At 38.3% G+C, this 22,898-nt stretch overlaps 1 protein-coding gene across 3 annotated transcripts in view; it reads right to left on the reverse strand.

The window, feature by feature from the left end:
- stim1a (stromal interaction molecule 1a) overlaps window positions 1–22,898 on the reverse strand; it is a 49,331-nt gene that overhangs the window by 4,492 nt on the left and 21,941 nt on the right. For all 3 annotated transcript variants that reach the window (XM_065280545.2, XM_065280541.2, XM_065280543.2), the window contains exons 5-11: window positions 22,672–22,783; window positions 22,471–22,586; window positions 15,833–16,010; window positions 8,256–8,433; window positions 3,620–3,787; window positions 2,434–2,534; window positions 1,012–1,241 (exon numbers count right to left, since the gene is read on the reverse strand). In XM_065280545.2, the coding sequence (XP_065136617.1) occupies window positions 1,012–1,241; window positions 2,434–2,534; window positions 3,620–3,787; window positions 8,256–8,433; window positions 15,833–16,010; window positions 22,471–22,586; window positions 22,672–22,783 (1,083 nt within the window). The remainder of the gene's footprint in view (window positions 1–1,011; window positions 1,242–2,433; window positions 2,535–3,619; window positions 3,788–8,255; window positions 8,434–15,832; window positions 16,011–22,470; window positions 22,587–22,671; window positions 22,784–22,898) is intronic.

The following is a 22,898-nucleotide window of genomic DNA, read 5'->3' on the forward strand; positions in this document are numbered from 1 at the left end:
AAAAGAGACGCTTGCGTTTGCTTGATACTCACTTGTGCACGATTTTTAATTTTTTTTTGGAAAAGGGAGTCTGGCCGAGTACCGAAACACACTTTTAGCCAATCAGCAGTAGGGGCGTGTCTACTAAACAACAACATTGCCTGGGTTGCATATGTGTGGGGCGGGTCTATCAAAAAAAGGTCCAGATTCTATTGGGGTAGGGGCGTGTTTGTTTAGGTGATTTCAAATGTCAACACTGGCTTTCAGAGATCATGCACCCTGCCTTTAATCTCAAATTTAGTCTTAAGTGAGCGTCTTGCGAGTATTTTGTGAACATGAGCGTCTCTTTTATCATTAACCCTTTTGTCACGTGTGCATCAGGCAGATATTTTGACACAATGCACATCCGTTCACATGACGCACCATACACATATTTTACATAATGAGCCACACACATAATGCTCGTAACACACATTTCGAATTCCCGCCTCTTGGAAGAGAAGTCACAGACCGGCACTGTTTGTAACTATGAAAATGACATTTTTGTATCAAAAATATTAGCAATATATATATATCAAACTTAGATACAGATTCCCCAAACATCACCAATTTTATTTGAACACACTTAGGAAGACAACTAAAGTGATGGCTTCTTCAACCAAATTATTTTACAAGTTCGGATGAAGAATTACAATCTGCAACTATACAAAACCGTCCCCATTCACTTCTAGCCCAATGTGTAACAACAAATCAGATCTGTACAAAGAGCGCAATTATGCATATATTTTAAAAAGCTGTTTCTAAAACATATGACAGCAATGCTTTGTAAATATCTCCTTGATGTAAACCTGTAGGCAAAAAAAATAAAATAAAATACATTCCAGTGAGTTAACTAACCAACAGTGCATTCTCACACAACAAGTCAATACGAGGTGTTTTTTCAAAACGATTTGGTCAAGAGCCCCTTTATGTGTCTGTGCTGGCCCTTGGGGGGCAGGGCTTTAGGCCCCTCGCTGTCCGGCGAGTCCTTACATTGTAGGGTTGCTGGCGCCACTATATCCTCATCCATATCATCCATGTCGTCGGAAATGAAGTGCTGGGGTGTGCCGCGGCCGCCCATGAAGCTGGGGTCCAGGTTGAGGGCTGAGGCCAGAGAGGGTAGACCTGGGTTATTAACCACCGTGAAACCCGTCAAAATCTCGATCTGCTGCCAGCGATGGAGTCTCTCTCGGAGTGCCGCAGTGACCTCACCCAACGCCTGCCTGGGGGAAGAAAATACAATAGTTTTTTTTTGTGGGATTGAAAAATACAACCTTTCAGTTACCAACTAAATCTTTAAAGGCGGGGTGCATGATCTCCAAAAGCCAATGTTAATATTGAAATCACCTAAACAAACACACTCCTACCCCAATGGACCTTCTTTTGATAGACCGGCCCCACACATACACAACCCAGGCAATGATGTCGGTTAGTAGAGACGCCCCTTACTGCTGATTGGCTACAAGTGTGTTTTTGGTACTCGGCCTGACTCCCTTTTCCTAAAAGTTTTTCAAAATGTATGCACCCCGCCTTTACACACCACCCAAATACAGGGTTCACACACCTTAGTTAACTTCAAATTCAAGGACCTTTCAAGGACTTTCCAGGTCCAATACCCTCAAATTCAAGGACTAAATGTTGGGACACATTTTAAGTGAGAGCAAGGTTGCATCGTTTTACCTTTTTAGATACATTGTTACAGTTCCCTTTCAAGGGAACACGCGCTGCGTCACTCCGATGACACTTTGGGGACGCTTCCACGGGTAAGTGCGTCTGAATGTGTATATCAAATTCAACCAATGGTGAGGATTAACAACAAAGACAGGGTGACACGGGAGCCAGGAAGTATATCACTATCTGAAATATTGCCAAAGACGGCGTTACAGGGATGCAGGAAGTATGGCAAGGGAGACGCAGCGTCTCGTTCCCTTCTCAGGGAACAACAGTTACATACGTAACCCGAGACGTTTTCATGTGCCAAACACAACTATGCAAAAAAAGCATTTTGGTATGAATCAACATTCTCATACAGAAGATATAAGCATTTAAAGCGAACAGTTTAGCACGTGTGCTTAAAAAGTCTTGAATTTTTATGATATTATCCTACACTACACAGGGAATAATATGGATTTTGTTTCCAGCAAACTTATTGCATAAAATAGATTCAAGCACTTTCAATGACCTGTATCCATGTATTTATATTTTTAAAAACTTCCCAGGGCCTTGAATTATTTCCCCAGATTCACAAACTTTCAAGGATTTCAAGGACCCATGGGAACCCTGCAAATATTTTATATCTCCCAAACTTTTTAATTCATACAAACCTATCAAGAAAGCATTTCTTCATTGCAATAATTTATCAAAAGCGATGCTTTTTTGTTTCAGTGGTTGTTTTCATGCTCGGTGCAAACTCACTTAGCTGCAAGTATTTTGTGATCGACATCATCCAGTGAAGAGCTGTGTGCCACTTGAAACGTCCCGAACAAAGTGCTTCTTTTCTTCTTGATCTTCTCTGCCTAAAAAAAATCGTAAAATAAAAATGTTATTAAATGCCTTACATTGATATCCGAGATAACAGTAGTCTAATAATTCGGAGCCCAAGTTCAGGTGGGCGGTGCTCCAACACATGGTCAGGGCTCGCAAAATTTCAAAATCCCTGGTAGCCCTTTGGTGAGTCACTTTTTAATTTTTGGTAGCCCAAAATGAATATAAGTAGCCCGAATAAAAAATACATCGTTTAATGAAGAATATTGATAAATCCTTCCTGCCCATCCCCAGCTAACAATTTTTGGTTCCTAAACGTTCCCCTAACGTTTCTAGAACGTTAGTTTTTGGTTAGCTAGGAATGTTTTCTTTAAGAAAAATAGAACGTTATTTTTAGGTTAGTTTAACATTTCCCTAACGTTATTTTTAGGTTAGTTTAACATTTCCCTAACGTTATTTTTAGGTTAGTTTAACGTTCCCCCTTACGTTGGAATAATTGAATTATTCAATTACTGAAATATTATATGAATGTATTATAACAGGTTATTTTTAATAAAAAAAATACCTCAACACATCCCACATTGTATATAGATAAAATAACCAGTGACTTTAACACAATATAGAAGACTTAAAACAGTTATTGATTGAAAAGGAAACAACATTTAATTCCCTTTAGGTTAACAGTAGATTTTTGTCAAAGCTGCAACCTGTAACGTTTGCCACTGTATCGTGATCTCTGTCCGTACCACACCGCTCAACTTCTAAACAGATTTGTTAAAAATCGAATCACTGCAAATCGGAAAAAGTAACTTATTTATTGCTCAATGTTGCATTGCGTTTGCAACTCAAAAGGTCATGTGTTCGATCCCATGCAACACACACATACCGTTTATCTTGTAATGCATTGTAGATAAAAGCATCTGACAAAGGCATATATGTAAATCATCATTATTACTCTATTATATTAATTGCACTCAATCATCTTATATGATGCTGGAAAATCTTTATTTTTTTAATAGCTGTAAGTTCAATAGTTGTAAATCATGTGTCCTAACCCTAATTTAGATGAAGTCACACAGTACACGGAAATCTAAAGTTAGCTGGTTTCGTTGCTCACCCCCTCTTTGGCGATCTGCAGCTGTCTCTCAGCGTTTTGTTTCTTGATGTTGTAGTACTGCACCTCCACCTCATGAGTGAGCTGCAGCCATTTCTGCAGGGCTTCAGGAGGAGACCAGCAGCTGCGAGACTCCAGCTCCTTCTCTGCTTTCTTCAGAGCCATACGCACCTGCAGGGGGCGCCAGAGACAGCATGAAAACTCACAGGCTCATTTCCATTTATCAGATGCTTTGATCCAAAGTGACTACAAATGTAAGGAAAACAATGAAGCGATTCATCCTGAGGCAGTAACACAGAAGTACTATAACAGAGTGCCGCAGGAATGAGAGTTTTGTAGGCCAACACGGAAGTTGGGGGGACACTGGTTTCCTCACCAAAAAGCCCATTCATTTTTATATAGACATAACAATAAGCTTTTTTTGACAAGATAATCTTCACAGATGAAGAGTTTAAATGCATTTACTAGAAATAAAAAGCTAACTTTAGGCTACATGCACAACTACAACGCCATCCCCACCAGGCTTTCGACAGCTCTTTCAAGCTTTATTTAACACATTTGAAAACTTGCAACTATTCTGTGGATAAATCTTTGTTGGGAATTGTGCCCATAATGCATTGTTTTTGAGATTTTCATCCGGGATGACATTTAAAGTCCCAGACAAAGTCAGTAGTCCCATGTAGGAACTTGTTAGCAACCTCCCTTTCAAAGACACTTTAAAAATCAGCAATGGTGGTTTTATTGGTGTGTAATATGTTGTAGAATAGAACGTTAAAATATCTTGGGCTTATATTAACCGAAGATCTTATTTAACGTTTTTCCTGCCAGCGTTTTTAAAAAAGTTGCCAGCCAGCGCCAGCATTTTTTATCATTTTTACCAAATTTGAATGCCTTCTTATAATAAATAAACATACAATATATCAAATAAAAAAGATCAGAGCATTTGTTTTCTTTTTATCACTTTTTTTTTTTGGAGCAAAAAGCTGAGATTATAAAATTTTTGTGAAGGACTTTTGACAGCGATCAGATTCAGAGCGATCCTCAAATCATACACAGAGTTTAAACAGTTTGCTTTAAGGGAATACTTTCAGGTTTAATAAGTTGGGTAAAAGCGCAACATGGTGGATAATAGCGGAAATACGGATTGACTCGGAAAAACTCGTCATTGGCAGGGAAGTATTTTCTCTTAAAGAGCACTTATTGTCCTATTCAGGTTTTAACATATCCTTTGGTGTGTAAGTGTGTATTAGTGCATGTTAATGATATGAAAAAGGTACAAATCCCAAAGTAAACGATGATGCGAGTTATCGTTTTCAAAGCAAATCTTTTTTCTTGGAATACAACAAACACACGGATTGTAGGCAACCGTTTACTTCCTGGGATTGGTGATGTAGACAAGACCGACATTTTCATAATTCCTCCCGCTTGGACTTACAGCCTGTAAGTTAACTCCTGTTAGCAACCGAATCTTTCAAACATGGTAAGGAGCGTCACATTTCCGGCTGACGTCAGAGGTATTCAGACCAATCACAACGTACAGATTAGCTGGCCAATCAGGGACACTGAGCTTTCATATACATGTGTTTTAGGAAGAGAGTGAAATCTGGAGCTACAAAAATGTACGGTATGTGAAAAATAATGTTTTTTTAACCATAAACCATGCAAACACACTGTACTATACCAAATACATAAAATAACGTTGTTTTTTAGCCATGAAATAGGTGCTCTTTAATTGATAAGTTAAGGAGTATAACCAAAACCCCCAAAAACCCATTGACTTCGGGACGATGGAATCAGAAGTGCTAAATGCTAAATCGCTTTAGGGTTTTGCCTACAAAAATATGTCATCCCTGCTGCACTCTATACAGAGTTTCAACAGTTACCTGTAAAAAGGAAAGCAGTGGAAGAAGATACAGTTTTTGCTGTTTTTTGAATAATGGGTCATCACATGAGATAAGTAATTTGTAACAATAGTATTTTTGTCAGTTTAAGAAACGGCTTAGATCAGATTATGCATTTAAGATAAGATGGATAATTTAAAAGATTCAAAAAGCCACTGATGGGGCAACAGTGACAGTGTGAAGCTTTGAACTGAGTATAATTGAAATTCAAATGAAGCTCTATTGACTTTCAACCATGTTCAGTACTGTGATCTTCCAAGGGTCTGCAATAATTACACAAAAACATACAAAACAGGACCTTGTAGTAGTTTACTGCCCACACACAAACACTACAAGATCTAAAAAAATATAAAAAAACTAGAAAACCACAGTAAATTGACGCAAACTAAAATAAATAAAACATTGCAGTACTTAACCTTCAAACCCCCTGCATTTAGTCCTGATTTACATACGCCAATTACCTTATTTTTATGAGAAAAACAAGATCAATTAAAACATTTGGTTGCGAAAATATGCAAATGATCGAGCCACAAATAAACTCAACGGCCCACTTCCACCTAGCTACAATAAACACAGTTAATCTAATCTTCCATTACAACGGTAAATAAACAGACCTGGACCCGATAAGGTGCAACGAGGGTAAAAGAGGGCCTTGGGGAATCTGGAGAGCCGACAAACCCCATTTACGGACAAAGCTAACGAGCTTTAAACCCACAGGGAGTCTGTACTGTCCCCTGACCCAGATAACCCACTCAGTGATAAGGATTTAATAGGCCGACGTGGGGCGGCCATGTAAAAAACAAATCCAATTCAGGTCTATTTATGTCCAGTGCTGGAAAATGCCACTTCATTTCACACCAATAAACTGAAACCGAATACTGTCAGATGATGAACCGCTTCGCTATCCATGACACGGGAGACCTGTTATAATTCTCTGATCTGGTTTGGAAACAACTCATTAAATTAACATCAACAAAGACCGATCATTATAAGGATACTGCCATCTGAAACATTAACCTGTGCTTTCAAACTCAATGTAAAAGTGCTCTGGATCCTCACATGTGTGGTATTTTCACCTAGGAGAAAACTGGGGGAGGGACGGTATTAATTTCGAACCTGCATTTTGTAAAAACTTCTATCAGTCATATAAATCTCAAATTGCATGGCTGCTCAGTTTTCTTCCCCAGAAAATGACTTCCTGTGACTCTATAGGGAATCCTGCGAGTCTATCCACCCACTTCCTGTTCGATAACAAACAAAAATATTTTAAAGAAAGCACACCCAATAAAACCAAGATAAGACGCATACAGATTGCAACGTGTGGTTACGATAACAGTTAGGAAATTAAATTAGTTTCAAACTTATGCCAAGTATTAAACTTGGATCAGCAATGATCTGGCAACCATTCATAAAAACCAAGCATCATGGCAATGAGGAATAGCAGTACCACTGAAATTTAATGCGGTTATTGTTTGGTAGGACTCTGTTACCCTAAACCCAGATTGGTTTGCACAGTTAGTTGTGGTTTATGTGCTGAGCAAAAAAGAGGAAACATTTCAGAGGTGCTGAAATTCATACTGGCAAAACGAAAACCGCAATAATAGAAGACATGTCACTGCACATCAAAGAACGAACTAGGTCGAGGTATGCGACCAAAACCTCAACATTACAAAGTGGTTTGAGATTAAGCCAGGAGTAGGCCTTAGTTTATTTTAAGACATACCGTACAAAAACATCTTAACTTGAGATAAAAATAGCACTGATATATTTTATATATATAGGGCAGTGAGTGATAGCCTAATGTTTTGAGATTCTGGCTCGTAATCCGGTTCGAGTCTCACGTCCGGCAGGTTGCGTCTGAGGCGCCATTGAGCGAAGGACCTGTCCCCCAATACACCCCAGGCACTTAGAAACACACTACTAGTTCACTACTCACTGGGATGGGTTAAATGCAGAGGTCACTTTTTGAGTATGGGTCAGCATTCTTGACAAAACATGTCACGCTTTTAAGATACATCAGTGCAAGCTGTTTAGAGTTAAGACACCTCAAATATGCATTTTTGTCTGGGACTAGACTTACTCGATACTCCAGCCAAATACCAAAATACCAGCAATCCGAGATAAATGTCCATCATTATTCAGACGAATGCATTTGGAGTTATTTAAGTAAACTTCCTTGCTTTTCCAAGCTTATAATGGAAGAAAACAGGGATCAGGGAACAACTTCTAACTTTGAAATCCAAATGTGTTCGTCTCAACTTGGGTATCTCCGAAATTAGTGAGTAAATCATAATTTTGATATTTGGCTGGAGTATCCTTTTAAGCCCTGTCCGGGAAACCACCCCTACAACAACACTAGCCACTTACATTTTTGTCTGTAACACATGTTTCCTAAAGAGAAAACCATAAAGAAATACATTTTATGGCAAATATTTGCACAAAGTATTACATTAAATAGAGACAGAAACTTAAGCGAGAGTTTTAATATTTACTCCAAACATTATTGCTGGAGCTTTGCTTGTGTACAAAATCGTTCAAATATCAATTCCCGAGTCCCTGAGTTTTCAAAAGATGTATTGCTTGTAAACATTCATTTTTATTTCAGTCTCAGAATTTTATGTAGGTCACTGGTGAGCCATCTGTCTTTAAGAAGTCGTGCCTGACATTGTATTCATCTTGGTAGCTATGAGATCTACAATTTGGGATCTCTTATCCTGTGGGTCTTTGAAATGAATTACCTGCTCAAGTTCCTCTTCAGCATATTTCTGTCGACTCAACTCGTTTCCTGTTCCCTCCCGGAGCTCCTTCAGTCTCTGGGCCTCCTGTTTGGCAGCATTGATCTCATCTCTGAGCTTCTGCTCAAGGTTCACCTTCTCCACCTCCACTGAGCGATGCTCCTCCTGTGCGATCTGCAGCCTGTAGGGCAGAAAGTAGAGAAATTAGAAATAAATCAGAAAAACAACAAACCCAGGATCAAAATCTATCTATCCGTCTATCCGTCTATCTATCCATCCATCCATCCATCCATCTGTGCATCTCTCAATCTATCTATCGCTCTGTGCATCTCTCAATCCCATCTATCTCTCTGCGCATCTCTCTATCTATCTTTCTGCGCATCTCTCTATCTATCTCTCTGTGCATCTCTCTATCTATCTCTCTGTGCATCTCTCTATCTATCTCTCTTTGCATCCCTCTATCTATCTCTCTGTGCACCAATGCATGTCCCTCTTTCTTTCTCTCTCTCTCCATCCCTATCTCTCTATCCATCCATCCCTATCTTTCCATCTATTTATCTATCCATCTATCTCTCTATCTATTCATCCATCTCTCTATCTCTTAATCCATCTATCTCTCTATCTATCTATCCATCTATTTCTCTATCTATCTATCTATCTATCCATCTATTTCTCTATCTATCTATCAATCTATTTTTCTATCTATCTATCCATCTATTTCTCTATCTATCCATCTATTTCTCTATCTATCTATCCATCTATCTATCTGTCCATCCGTCCATGCGTCTATCTATCCATCTACGTCTATCTATCTTTCCATCTATTTCTCTATCTATCCATCTATTTCTCTATCTATCCATCTATTTCTCTATCTATCCATCTATTTCTCTATTTTTCTATCTATTTATCTATCCATCTATTTCTCTATCTATCTATCCATCTATTTCTCTATCTATCTATCCATTTATTTCTCTATCTATCTATCCATCCATCTATTTCTCTCTATATCTATATCTCCATCTATCCATCTCTCTCTCTCTCTATTCATCAATTTCTCTATCTATCCATATATTTCTCTATCTATCTTTCCATATATCTCTCTATCTATCTATGTCTCTATGTATATCTCTATCTATCTATCAATCCATCTATCTCTCTCTCTATCTATCTATCCATATATCTATCTATCCATCCATTTCTCAATCTATCCATCTATTTCTCAATCTATCCATCCATCCATCCATCCATCCATATTTCTCTCTATCTCTCTTTCTCTCTATTTATCCATCTATCTTTTCTCTATCAATCTATTTCTCTATCTATTTATCTCTCTTTCTCTCTATCTCTCTATTTATCTATCTATATTCAAGGTCATGGTCAGATAAGGACAGCAACACGGAAACTACGTCCACAGCATACTCAAACTGCAAACATGGGTGGATCCTATGAGAGGGGCGGAGCTACAAGGCACTGACGTCATAATGAGCAGGGAGGGTAAATGACATCGTGGCAACCCAAGGCTCATTAAGTTACAATGGGATAAAGGATTTTTCCTGGCGGCAGTGAGAGGAAAGACGCAGAGCTTTTGATTCGCTCAGTCATGTCTATATTAAACCCAAGATCAACCTTCCTTTAAGGGAAGAGGCTTTGTCCGTGTGCGAATTATACTCAAGGCATACAGTATCATATGACAAAGTTCAGAGGTCACTGGACTGGCTCAGAAAATATGAACGTCTAGAAACCACATGATATACGCCTAACCTTGCAGAGGAATTATGGGCCCATTGAATTCAAAACAAGCTACATACGTACCCATGGTATTCTATCAATCAGTTTCTTGAGCTCTTACCCTGGAATGCTTTTTATTAGATAGATAGATAAACAGACAGACAGACAGATAGATAGATAGAGATAGCAGACAAAACAATTTGAAGATAAAGAAAGACAGGTGCATTCAGGGAAGAAGTGGTCATTAAGTGAAGGACTAGTGTAAACCGATCTTTACTTCAAAGCAAGACATAAAATCTATGAGACAGCCCTGACCTCTGCCATTCGGCATCCACCAATCCAGTAAATGCACTCATCTCTACAAGCAACATAAACATTACAGGCAAGTCATCTCATTTCAAATTGCTTACGGTTTCACCACGCCTAACATGAAATGAAGATCTTAAATGCAAAAACTTTTTCTGAGATGTTTTCTTGTAAATAAGCATTTTTATCAGACTTTTTTTATGGATTCTACCAACAAACCGGTATTTCTGAATAGCCTGAGGATGGGATTAAGTGGATCTGAACAAAAGTATTTGATTAACGTATAATACGTGGCGAGAGCATTGAGTTAATATCAATAACACTTTTTTGAAGGAGATCATATTGTAATAACCACAAACTTAATTGGTACCACAACACCATATTCTTGGTGCTGAATCTTTAACATTCAAGCGCTATTACAATAAATTTGTGCTATCCATTTCTATTTGTTTAGTCCAACATTGACCTAGTTCCAACAAAGTACAGATCCACCATGTTTGCAAAGAGCAAATGTCCCTGTTTACTATCCTCCTATTCAAAAGACACTCTCTTTTGTCTTGTTCAACAATGGACTAAACCAAGCACGCAATAATTAATTAAACCTGTTTCTTTCAACCACTTAAACATGCTCTATGCTTCGCTGGATAACCTTGCCATGCATACTCATGAAAAACCTTCACTTTCATGAGTATTTAATCCTTCATGAAAGGTAAACACATCAGACTACGACACAAATGTGAGTCATGTGAGTTGACTCATACAGACTGAGCGAACCTGATGAAAAACCAAATGATTGTTCAGAAAATGCAAATCATTTGGTGCATTGGTTGAAAAATCATTCAAGTACTTTTTGATGTGTTACTCATCCCACACTGTTTGTCATATTAACAGGGATGCAAGAGGTGAGAAATAAGAAATTCATAACATGTTTCTAGGGTTCCTAAAGTGATGGGGTTTGTTAATTTTTGAACTTATGTATAGGCTACCGCTAAAACATTATTGTAATGATTAAAGTAGAAAATTGTACCAAACAATTTGAATAAATTAGTAGGGATGCACCGATATGGACATTTTGGTCGATAACGATAACCGATAACTCTTTATATTTGGGGGCAGATAACCGATATATATAGGCCGATAAATATTCATATTAATTTCACAATGAAAAACTCCCAGACTGCGGACATCTTGTCTTTGCGCTAGACTAGCATACTCTTCTTGAGCCCGCAACACGTGTCATCTTCGTGCTATGCTACAGAAAGCACCAATCAAAACTCCACATGGCCAGCAATGAGCGAGTGAAGTGGTTCAACAAACTGAAATAATCCATCATTTATCGGCTTTCATTTATCGGCCTAATTTTGCTATCAGACCGATAACCGATAATATTAAAAATAAGCAGTTATCGGCCGATAACGATATGTCGGACGATATATCGTGCATTCCTATAAATTAGCTAAAAAGTGCATTTAGCTGAAACTATTAAACTCTGTAGTAATGGATTCAAACTATCTTATAGAGTTAAGGCCTGTTCACACCAAGAACAATATTTGCGAACTTTAGACCGTATCATCGGACGGTCCGAACTTTTCTTCCGGTTTCTGTTTTTTTTAATTGTCCGACAAGTTGCTAAACTGAACTCGTGAAAAAATACCTAATTGAAAATAAATTTCCTAGGTAATCTACGTGTTGTTTATTTTGCTTGTTATATTAATAAACCACGTTTAAAGTACTGTTGTTATTTATTCTTAGCAGAGTGTACCGGAAGTTACGTGTTGAGCACGAACGCTGCTTGTTTATGTTGTTTCTGCTGAAACTGTCTTTAACTACAACAGTGTCCACATCAACCATTGACAATAGCGGCGTTTCCATTACAGATTTGCACCAATTTTAGCGATATTTTTAAAGGTGACATAGAATGATTGAACAGGGTATTTATCCTTGTTCTGTGATGTGACATGTAGACAAAAAATTTTTTGTTTGGGTCTGTAATGTCTTAGAAGCTTCCTTAAAACCTCTCCCAGATAGCTCTATTAGGGTGTGGGATTTTAAACAAGTGGTTTTGCACCTATTTGGCTCCCCCTACTGGCTTAACTTGCAATCTCATTACTGATTGGCTTACTTTGCTGCCACTCAAAAAATGTAGCCAATTATTTTAAAGTGGAGGGGCAGTTAGATGCCTGTGATGCCATAAGCATCAGTTTTTCAGATTGGGCCGTTTTCTGGCTGACATTTCTAAAAGAGGAATTTCTATGAGGTTGAGATGTTTAGCATGTCTAGCACTTTTTGTATGTTTGTGAATGTGGGTAGACTACCATTGTTCAACAAAGACAAGGTAAAAATGTTTTTTCATTCTCTGTCCCCTTTAAATGTCGATAAAAAACTATTGCAAAATGATCGCTTTCCATTAACTGATGATATGTGACTAAAATGTAGTTTTTGGTCTCGCGATAAGTCATTTCAAACATCGTGTCAACTGATGTTGGTTGGTTTACTAATATCGCATCCACCTCCGATCGATCGATTGGACTGCAGGGAATGGTTTACCAAAACAAAGTTACTGGGTTGTTCTTTTTTACATTTTCTAGGTTGATAGAAGCACTGGGGACCCAATTATAGCACTAAAACATGGAAAACATTCGATTTTCACGCTTTGACCCCTTTAAAATGTCTTTGTTATTAGTATAAATACAAACTTTGGTGTTTATACTGCCATTTCCAAAGCCATATCTAGTGACCAGAATATCAGAATACTCGAGGATAGACTCCTTTGATGTGGGTTGGTAAGCACATACCCAAACCATTTCAACAACCACATGCAAACATTTCACTAAGCATCCTGATAACCACATAGCGCCGTGCTTAAAGCTGGTCGGATCACCATAGCACTCTGGCAACCACCCAGGTTTCCAAAGCCGATCGTCTCTTATTATTTCCTTTCCATTAAATAGTTCAAAACATTAAATGCGATTCAGACTTTCCTTTCAGTAAGGCTACATTATGCCTTATTTCTGCTTCAGAGAGAACAGAGAGGAATCGCTTGTGTGATAATTTGGCAGCAATTGAGAGGTTTGTCTGGTGTGAAATGCACAAGCACACCTACACAGGAAACTGATGGGAAGCCTGACTCAACTGCAATGGCCTTGATAAGCCTTCACAATACGTCTTTAATGCCTACATAAAAACAGCCAGCAAAGTTTTTTTTAAAGGACACGCTGACAATTATTTCCTATTAGATCAAAACAAAAGTAAATATAGGAAAGGAGGCCCCACTACCATGCATCACGTAACAGACCGAGGCACTTTTGTATATCTATCCTCGCTAGTTCAAGCATCTACGATTAAAAATATCCGTGGTCAATTGCATCCCTCAGGGCCGACCCGAAGACCACAGACCTAACCCACCAATCACTAGAGATGTGACCCGCTGGTTGTGTCAAAACACAAAATACTGGATGTACTCCACTGTAACATACACACATGCACCCTGCATAGTTTCCACTGGGTCGTCCTCTACACACACTTTCTCACTTCATTCACATGTTATAGAGCTAAATGGAGCCCCTCCACATGCACACACAAACTCCTGTGTCTTTCAAAGGTGACAGACTGCGTGTCTATGTAAGGGCTCCGACAGGAAGCTAGAGGAAGACGGTGGGTATTAAGAGGGATCTAAAAGTTTTCCGCATTGTTCCAGAATTTCGAAGGCTATTTGGCATGCATGTAACAATTACAAAGATGTTATGTCTATATCAAAGAACATTGTCTACGTTGGGTGTCTCTGACATAACATGACTCACATTAATATTTGCATACGCATTATCATTTCGAATTGCAAATTATCACATTTATGCAAGCTGTAAGAGCTTTTAGTTAAACTGTATCGATAGAGCTGTCAAACGATTAATCGCATACAAAATAAAACTTTTTCACATTTGCATAATATATGTGTGTGTACTGTGTGTAATTATTATTATGTATATATAAATACACACACACATATATAATATAAAATATATAATAGAGCCCGACCGATTTATCGGCAGGCCGATATTAGGCATTTTCCAAACTATCGGTATCGGCATTCATAATGGCCGATAAATGAATATTTAAAAAAAAAAAACGGACGAAACAGCCTTCATTAGATTTCCTCACTGTTGGTGTTTTTGACAGAACGCTCTGAACCAGTAGCTGCTGGTGGGGCCCAGATTTAGGCGTCTAGCCACTGCCTGAGTCAAGTGATCAGCAATTTATATTTTGCTGTTGTTGTTATTTATCAGAACTTAAAAGAATTTGTCTCCAGTCCTATTCAAAGTTATATTCATGAACCAAGTCTTTTAAAACTGGTAACTTTGATTTGGTTGTTTGTTGTTTTTATTCCAAGGCTTTTATGTTTCATATCTTAAGTTTGTATTTTTATACATTTTATTTATCGGAACTTTAATACATTTTGATGTTCCTCTGTTATGTTGTGACAATAAAAGAAAAAGATTCTTTTTAAAATGCATTATCATATTATTTTAGTTAAAACTCATAAAAAACTACAAATATCTAATGTTAGGCAAATCTTTTAAGGTTTTGTTGCCGATATATCGGAATATCGGATTTTAAAACCAACAAACATTTGTACCGGTATCGGCCTTCAAAATCCTTTTTCGGTCGGGCTCTAATATATAAATAAATATATATATTCACATGTAATTGTTCTTAAATGTATATACATTCATGTGTGTGTTTTTATATATACACACACATACACACAAACTTTTATTTTGTAAACGATTAATCGTGATTAATCGTTTGACAGGCCTAGTTTTAAATGACATGGGAAAGGACTTCTGATGTCCCATGTCATCTATGTATGAGAAGGAAGCAGAGGGACAGTGTTGAAACATTTGGTTTTCTCTTCCTCAATTTTCTTGATATCTCATTCACTCTCTCAAACAGATGTCCATACTTGCAATTTTTCTCACGCAGGCTTCATATCCTGTTTTCCCAGACAGGATGCAAGTTGAACACTGTTTGCCCGTATCTATCTGCCTGATGGCAAAGTTCATAAGAACTCTATTCTGACAGCCGTGACATCATGCACGATGTCATCCTCGCTTTATGTGAGGACCTCTCCTTAAAACATACATCAGTGAAAGTGCAAAAGTCACATCTATGATAAACCAGAGTACTGGCGGTCCAGGTTACATCATTTTATAATTATAAGGCAGTATGTTAAGCTGCTAAACATTGCTTTGAAAAAGTGAGTTTCACTGTCAGCGCCAAAATTGTGCATTGATCTACTGTTGGTTTTTAGTGGCTGCTTTGTTGACTAGAGTATGTAACTATATATCACACAACAGATCAGAAACACTTCTGGCTCTCGTCTAACCTCAAAACATCAATTTCTTTGGAAAATACAAAACACTTAGTGCTAATGAAATCGCATTTTTTAAACTATAAACATTTCAAACACTGTTTGGCAATTTACATTTCATTCTCTCCACGCATGCTGGCAATCACAAAGGAAATTTTCTCAAAAAAGAAGAGGCTCTCACTTCTGCTGGAGGTCATGAAGGCTTTGCTCCGCCCTTTGGAGGCTCTCCAGGTCTTTCATCATCTTCTTCATGTGGTCTTTAGAGTGGCGATTCTGGATATATGCAAACCAGCAACCTCCCATTCCAATGACGATAGAGACCACCAGCATGAAGTCTTTCAGATGGTTGTGTCCATTCACTGTGAATTAGAAAATCAAAAGAGGCGATGTCAACAGTCATTTAGCAGACAGCTGTATCCAAAAGCATTCACATTAAAAGAAACATCCCTACAGGAGATAACCATCTCATACAAGGACACAATGAACAACACATGGTTTAAATATATAGACATTTGTTTACCTTACCAAGGCACTGGGCTAAACATCATAGACTGTAAAAAATATCTACATAGTGTCCCTGACATCACCCATAGGTTTGCGAAGAGCCAATAGTTGGCAGAGCTGCCTTGTTGCGGAAATTCACCTGTCACTCAAGTGGCCACGCCCTCAGTTAATGCAGAACTTTAAGGCATAATATAATTCAAATGGGTGAGTCACAAGAAAATTCACCCCACTCAAAGTGAAGTGTAGGTCTCTAAAAAGGGGCGTTTCCCAATTTTGAGGTGTTTTCAAACTAGAATTAGGCGTTTTTAACCATCCAATCAAAAAAGTATGGAAGCCCTGAAAAGGCATACATCATTATTTTTAACACCCGTTTCAGTTTGAATACGCCCGAAAATGGGAAATGTCTCTTTTTGTTCCACAGAAACCTTCTTCTCAAAAATGCATTTGGGAAATCGCCCACCCAATTTGAGCCAATCAGACAAAGAGGTCAAAAAACACATATTTTCGTTTGAAAACTCCCCAAAATTGGGAAACGCCTCTATGTTCTGCAGAGACCCCAGTCTCCTCAAAGTTGTCATAAATATAGCCATTTATACCAACACCACGTTTTGTAGCAGTCCTCTACTTTTTGCTTTAATGACGTCAGTAGAACCGTTTTTGACTAAACTCCGCCCACAGGAATACGTCAGTCACCAGCTAAGCTAACAGCAAGCTAAGCTGCTATCGAATCACAACACACTAAACAAACTACCCAATCAGAACTCGTTACGCATTTCTGAAGGAGGGACTTCATAGGAAGGAACAAGAAAGACTTCAGCCCGTTTTGAGGACAGTGAAAAAGCGGTAAGTAAATTGTCTGAAAAATACAGCGTTTATTTTACACATGAAACATTAACACATGTTATATTGCGCACTGTAAACACAATCAAAGCTTCAAAAACACAGAAAGAACAGGATCTTTAACATGGGGGGGTGGAGTGTCTCTAGTGGCCAGTCAATGAATTGCAGTTTAAGTAATTGCGTGTTGGATTAACGAGAGATATAGGAAGGTTGCATATCATAGGGTAACACTGATTTCAGCTAATGAGTGCGGTCATAGTTCTGCAATACTTACCACTGGTGTGTCTTTGGGCAAGATACTTAAACTAACAACAACCCCGGGGACACCACACTGTCCTGAGCCTGGCTGACTCTATTTCTTACACGGCTTCCTGTACAAGTCCATGTTTAAATACAAACAAATCTATGTTGAGAAATGGAAAATGATGCTCTCTTCTCATTTGTTCGTCTCAAGGGGAGAACGTCAGGCCACCTTGCATGAAAATAGTTGTTGTGCATAAGCTTTGATTAAAGCAAATTAACCAGCCCATTCTCATGAAATGCGTATAAATAGCACGCAGTGTGAAAAGTCGTGCAATACATATGCCAAATTCCAATTTTGCATGCATAGGATACTCCAGGGCTTCCTGTACACTTAATACGATACATCTTTCCGTCTCGTTTTATGTATTGGTTTCTTTTTTTACCATTGTTGTATGGGTTTGGGGCATAGTCTGTAAAAAAAGATGGACGTATTATCTGTGACGTCACCCATAGGTTTCTGAAGATCATTTTTGATGCTTAAAGTAGGCGGTGCCTGCCGTCGCCATCTCGGCAGCGTATCACTGCGCACCACTCGCGGATCTCCGAAAATAGGTAAAAAGGCGGGACGTGGGTGAAGCTGAGGTGACTGGTTGCTGAAACCACGCACGCCTAGCTCGACTCTAGTGACAGCAGTGGCCGTTCAACCGTCACTCAAGTGGCCACGCCCTTAATTATGCAGAACTTTAAAGCTTAATATCACTTAAACAGCTGAGTTACAAAAAAATTCACCCCCTCTCAGTTGTCATGAAGGGCAAAATTAGCTATACAGACAAAAAAAATTGGTACTAGGCTGTAAACATATTATTTTCTACTGTAAAGTTGGCCATTTTAACATGGAGATCTATGGGAAGTTGATGAATTGCAGTTTAAATCACTTCCGTATTGGCTTCATCAGAGAGATTGGAATGTTGCCCCTCGGTCTGGGGTTAATTCCCTTAAGGTGCATGATTTTTGAGAAACGCTTTCAAAAAGGGAATGGGGCCGCGTACCAAAACATACATGTAGCCAATCAGCAGTAAGGGGCGTGTCTACTAACCAACATCGTTGCCTGTGTTGTGTGTGTTTGTTAAGGTGATTTCAAATGTCAACATTGGCTTTCAGAAATCATGCACCCCGCCTTTAATATGATGCATCTTTCCGTGCCATTTTATGTATTCTGCCCTACAAAGCCAAAGCGCAGTAACTACGCATTGGGTCAAAATTGAGTTAAGGGTTGAAATGGGCTTTGTGAGATCTGTTGTGTCTTGTGACAAAGTCTCCTGGTCCAATTTTGACTGGCTGGTGTAAAAAACTTTAAGGGCTTTTTTCTCGGTTTTAGTGTTTGGGTAGTTACTGCACTAAGCCTTTGTAGGGCAGTATTGGTTTCTCATTTTTTACCATTGTCGCTTGGGTTTGAGGTTAGAACAACTTTTTGTTACATAAAATGACATTTCTATTCTAATCCCAACTCCAAGCGACCATAGTTAAAAAATAGACAAAAACATGGAGAAACCGACGTATTAAATTACATCCTAAAGCAAATCCCAAATCTAACCCCGTACCCAAATAACAACGGTTTAAAAAAAAACAATACATAAAACGGTACGAAAAAAGGCGCCATTAAGTGAACAGGAAAGATTGGCATATCAAATGCATGCAAAATTGGAATTTTCATACTGCGTGCTATTTATACACATTTGATGAGAATGGGTTGAAATTAACATATAAAATGCACTATTTTACACTTATATAAGATAGAAACAGTGGAGTGTTTTAAAATGAGGATGATAAAGCTAGGGATTAGGGCGCAAACCTGTATCATCCATATGAACCAAAGCTAAACATGTCACGAACAAACGCGCAAACAGCTGTGCCAAAGCGCCAATGTCAATGAAAAGCTAAAAAGCTAAGTGTCAAAAGCATATGTTTTTTTGCAAGTTAATTCAAATGCTGTTGGCCTGAACAAACCTGTCAACTATGTACGGTATGTCAGCTGTTTCACAAACACAAGACTGGAAATGAGCCGTGTTTCTGTCCTGAGGTAACAGGGCAGCTAAAGTCGGTGTAGGTGGTGTTAAACTGTCATATACAGATGGCACTTTCTGTCAAGTTTCCTGCAGAAAGACCTCTTTAAAGTCCACTTACACAATGAGATGTGACACACACACACAGACACCCTGCCTCTTTGTCTCACTATGATGGCTGACAGCAAACCCTTTATTAAAATTTAAAGAAATAAGTGTTCTGCTTCTGTGGAACATATTCATTTTATTTTAACTTATAAAAGTTTAGATTATAAAAGTTCAAAAGTCATACCATTTTGAAATGACGGTGAATGAGCGATTGACACAATTGTAATTTTTAGTAAACTATCCCTTATAGTTTGTTATGTTTTTTTAACCTGTTGTATGTGAAACTACATGTTTAGACCACAGTCCGACATTTGCCAATATGTGATTTTTGACCCATTTGATTGTTTTCTCCATTTTTATTTTCCCTTTTTAGAGGTCAATTCTGGACATGCGCTACTATAGAAATCTCTGTTTATGTATTATGGAAAATATACACACAACATCTGCAGACTTTTTATAATGTATAAGAAACTATACATTTTATTCAAAAATGTTGAGATGGGCAACATTTTAATCTATGTGTATACATTAACTAATGTTATATATAATCATGTTCATAAATGTCACCCATTCTTCCTCTATAAAACCATTTATGCATGTGAACCACACAGTTATGTCACCATTATGTTTTCCTGGGTGTGGTGTAAATCAATTTACGTAACAGCATTACAGTGCAACTATGATGTGTTATTTGGAACGATCTACTTTGTTGTCAGTGTAAAAAGGGCATGTGAGGCTTTGCAAACAGACACGAATGACTACTAGCACACAATGATCCCGTTATCAGGTTAAGACGGATACTTTAGATAACATTCCCAAGAATGCAACAGACTGTGTACGAATGCACACGCAAATACAGACTTATCAAAGTAGAAAATGTCCTACACAAAAACGTAGCTTTGTATGATTTAGATTTAGTTTTACTTTTACGGTACTGTGCAAGAAATTTGACTTACAATGAACTAGTCACAACCATCAATTTTAATACAACCTGCATCACTTTTAAACCCTTGTGGAATGCAAACCACTCCACCTTTATATTTACTTTTGAGGACAAATGCATACCTTCCTCGAGGAAAACCCATCAAGTTTCGGTTTTAAGATAAGACAAGCGGTTTAAATTTCACAAACACATTATTTGGTTTAATCATTTGTAAATATAAAGTCATATATGTTATTAAATGACATATTGTGTACTATTAAAATGAACCCATCAAAAATGATCTGCAGAATCCGGGTTACCGTGTTTTATAAGTCTTGAGCAGTTGTGGAAATAACATCATAACCTGCAAATGCCACAAATTCCCAATCAGAATCAAGCATTCCAACGAACCGTGTAATAAAGTTTCAAGCTTACTATTAAAATCATCACCCAGCTGCATTCGGATATTTTGAAGACAGAGATATTAGTTAAGAACACTTTGTGATATACAAGCAGTCGAGACAGACCTGACAAGTCAATTTTTACAGAGAAACCCCTAACACACAAACACACATTTTCTGCATTCCTGGGAACACACGTTTGCACAAAGATAAAAGCACAGGCAAAACCTTAAAAAACACCTTCGTAAAACTCGCTAGATCGATTTAACCTGCCTACCAGCATTCTGAAGCTCACGGTCTGATTGAAGGGTGAGACACGGCCCATATCTGTTTCAGTGCGCTAAAGGCATGTGCTCAGAATACAGAGCACCGCTCCACATTCCTCCCTCTCCAACTCCACCAGCGCTCCTCCATGGAGAACAGGAGCAGACTCGGAGCATCATATGGCTTATGGATGTTGTGTGATTAATTTTAGAGACAGTGTAAGGAGGTGTAAAAATGAATAGGGAATATAGTAACGGTCAATATGGCGGATGTAGGATCCAGAGCATGTGAGTGGAGCGGGAAGTGAGCGAGGAGCGGAGTGTGCGAAACATAGTCGGAGCGCAGAACGGGTTTTTATTCAAGTGTCTGATTGATCACTCGGCCTTGCTCTGGTTCTACTCCGATACCGCTCACACCACGAGTGATTTAGGAATAACAAACCTGTAAATGTGGCGACTGGCCAATCAGAATCAACCATTCCAACGAGCCTTGTAATAAGGGGGTAATAATAAAACAATTGTGATATTTTACGATAATTTATACAACAGTGACTTTTTATTAGTTTAAATAAAAGATTTTTGTCGTAGGAGACGACTTTGAAAATAATTGTAACCAAGCAGACACAAGGGCACCACTACTATGGAAGTCAATGGTGCCTCAGATCTGTTTGGTTACAAACAATGCTCAGAAATATCTTCATTTGTGTGCAGCAGAACAATAAATTGTATAGTGGTTTGGAACAACTTGAGGGTGAGTAAATGATGACAGCATTTTTATTTTAAGGTGAACTATCCCTTTAAGATCATAGTAGCTGACCCAGAAAAAACGCCTAAACCACACTTCCTGCTACGAACCAGATTACATCAGAAAACAAACCACACCAGATCAGTTGATTTTACTTAAAGGGACACTTCACTCATTTGCATTAAGCTTTGTATAGTTAGAACCCCAGTCATGTTTTTGAATGGTCATGCATCATTTTCTCAGTTGCCGCTCAGACAGGATAAATACAGGTTTCAGTGTTGCACTTCCTTCTTTCAGTGATGTAAAAATCATCATATTGCATCATTGAAAGAAGGAAGTCCAATATCTTTGTTGAGGGGGTGAGACTACAAACACCCCTTTTCTCGGTCAAATAGGCACCAAATTCTAAATGTATGTTACATTTCGACTACAAATATGACACACTTTCAATAAAGATTAATGTTTCTACGGGTGAAATGCTCCTTTAACCCCTTTAGACCTGATTGTTCAGGTGTTTAAAAACTGATTTTGTTTGGTTGATCAGCATTTTTTATTGGTTTGAACCACAAAACATGTGATGTCCATTCCAGTGGATGCACGGTCTGAATGGGTTAACTGTTTAAATCATGCCATGTTAAGTAAATGACAAAACAGAATAAGTTCAACCATTCAAACATAATAGAAATGTGTTCAGATTTCAGATGTTTTAAATTAGTTTCATTTCACTCACTCGGAGGAGCTCCAAACAGAACGGTGTCGAGCGCCTTGAGCTGCAGTTTCTGAACGTGACTCCGGTCCAGAATCTTCAGGACCGTCTGCGTTAGCGTCACATTCTTCACGGCCAATCTAAAAAATAAAAAAACATAAGTGCAGCCCTTTCATAATTTGACTTTTAAGAGTTAAAATCTGTCTTTAAAGGACAATTACTCACCGGGGCATGGAGGTACCATTAAAATTCATCTTGCAGAAGGTTTCCGCGTATTGCGACAACTTGACGTACCCGATGAGCCAGTCCACGACTTCATTCACAGTCCAGTTATACACTGAGGAACAAAAACACAAACTTTATAAACATCACATAACACAAGCCATTTAGTCCTGTAAATCAATCAAAGCTAATAAACACGGAGAGGTAAAAATGGGTGACCAAAGGTGGGT

The sequence above is a fragment of the Paramisgurnus dabryanus genome, chromosome 8 (genome assembly GCF_030506205.2).
Source record: "Paramisgurnus dabryanus chromosome 8, PD_genome_1.1, whole genome shotgun sequence".
NCBI classification, from domain to species: Eukaryota; Metazoa; Chordata; class Actinopteri; order Cypriniformes; family Cobitidae; genus Paramisgurnus; species Paramisgurnus dabryanus.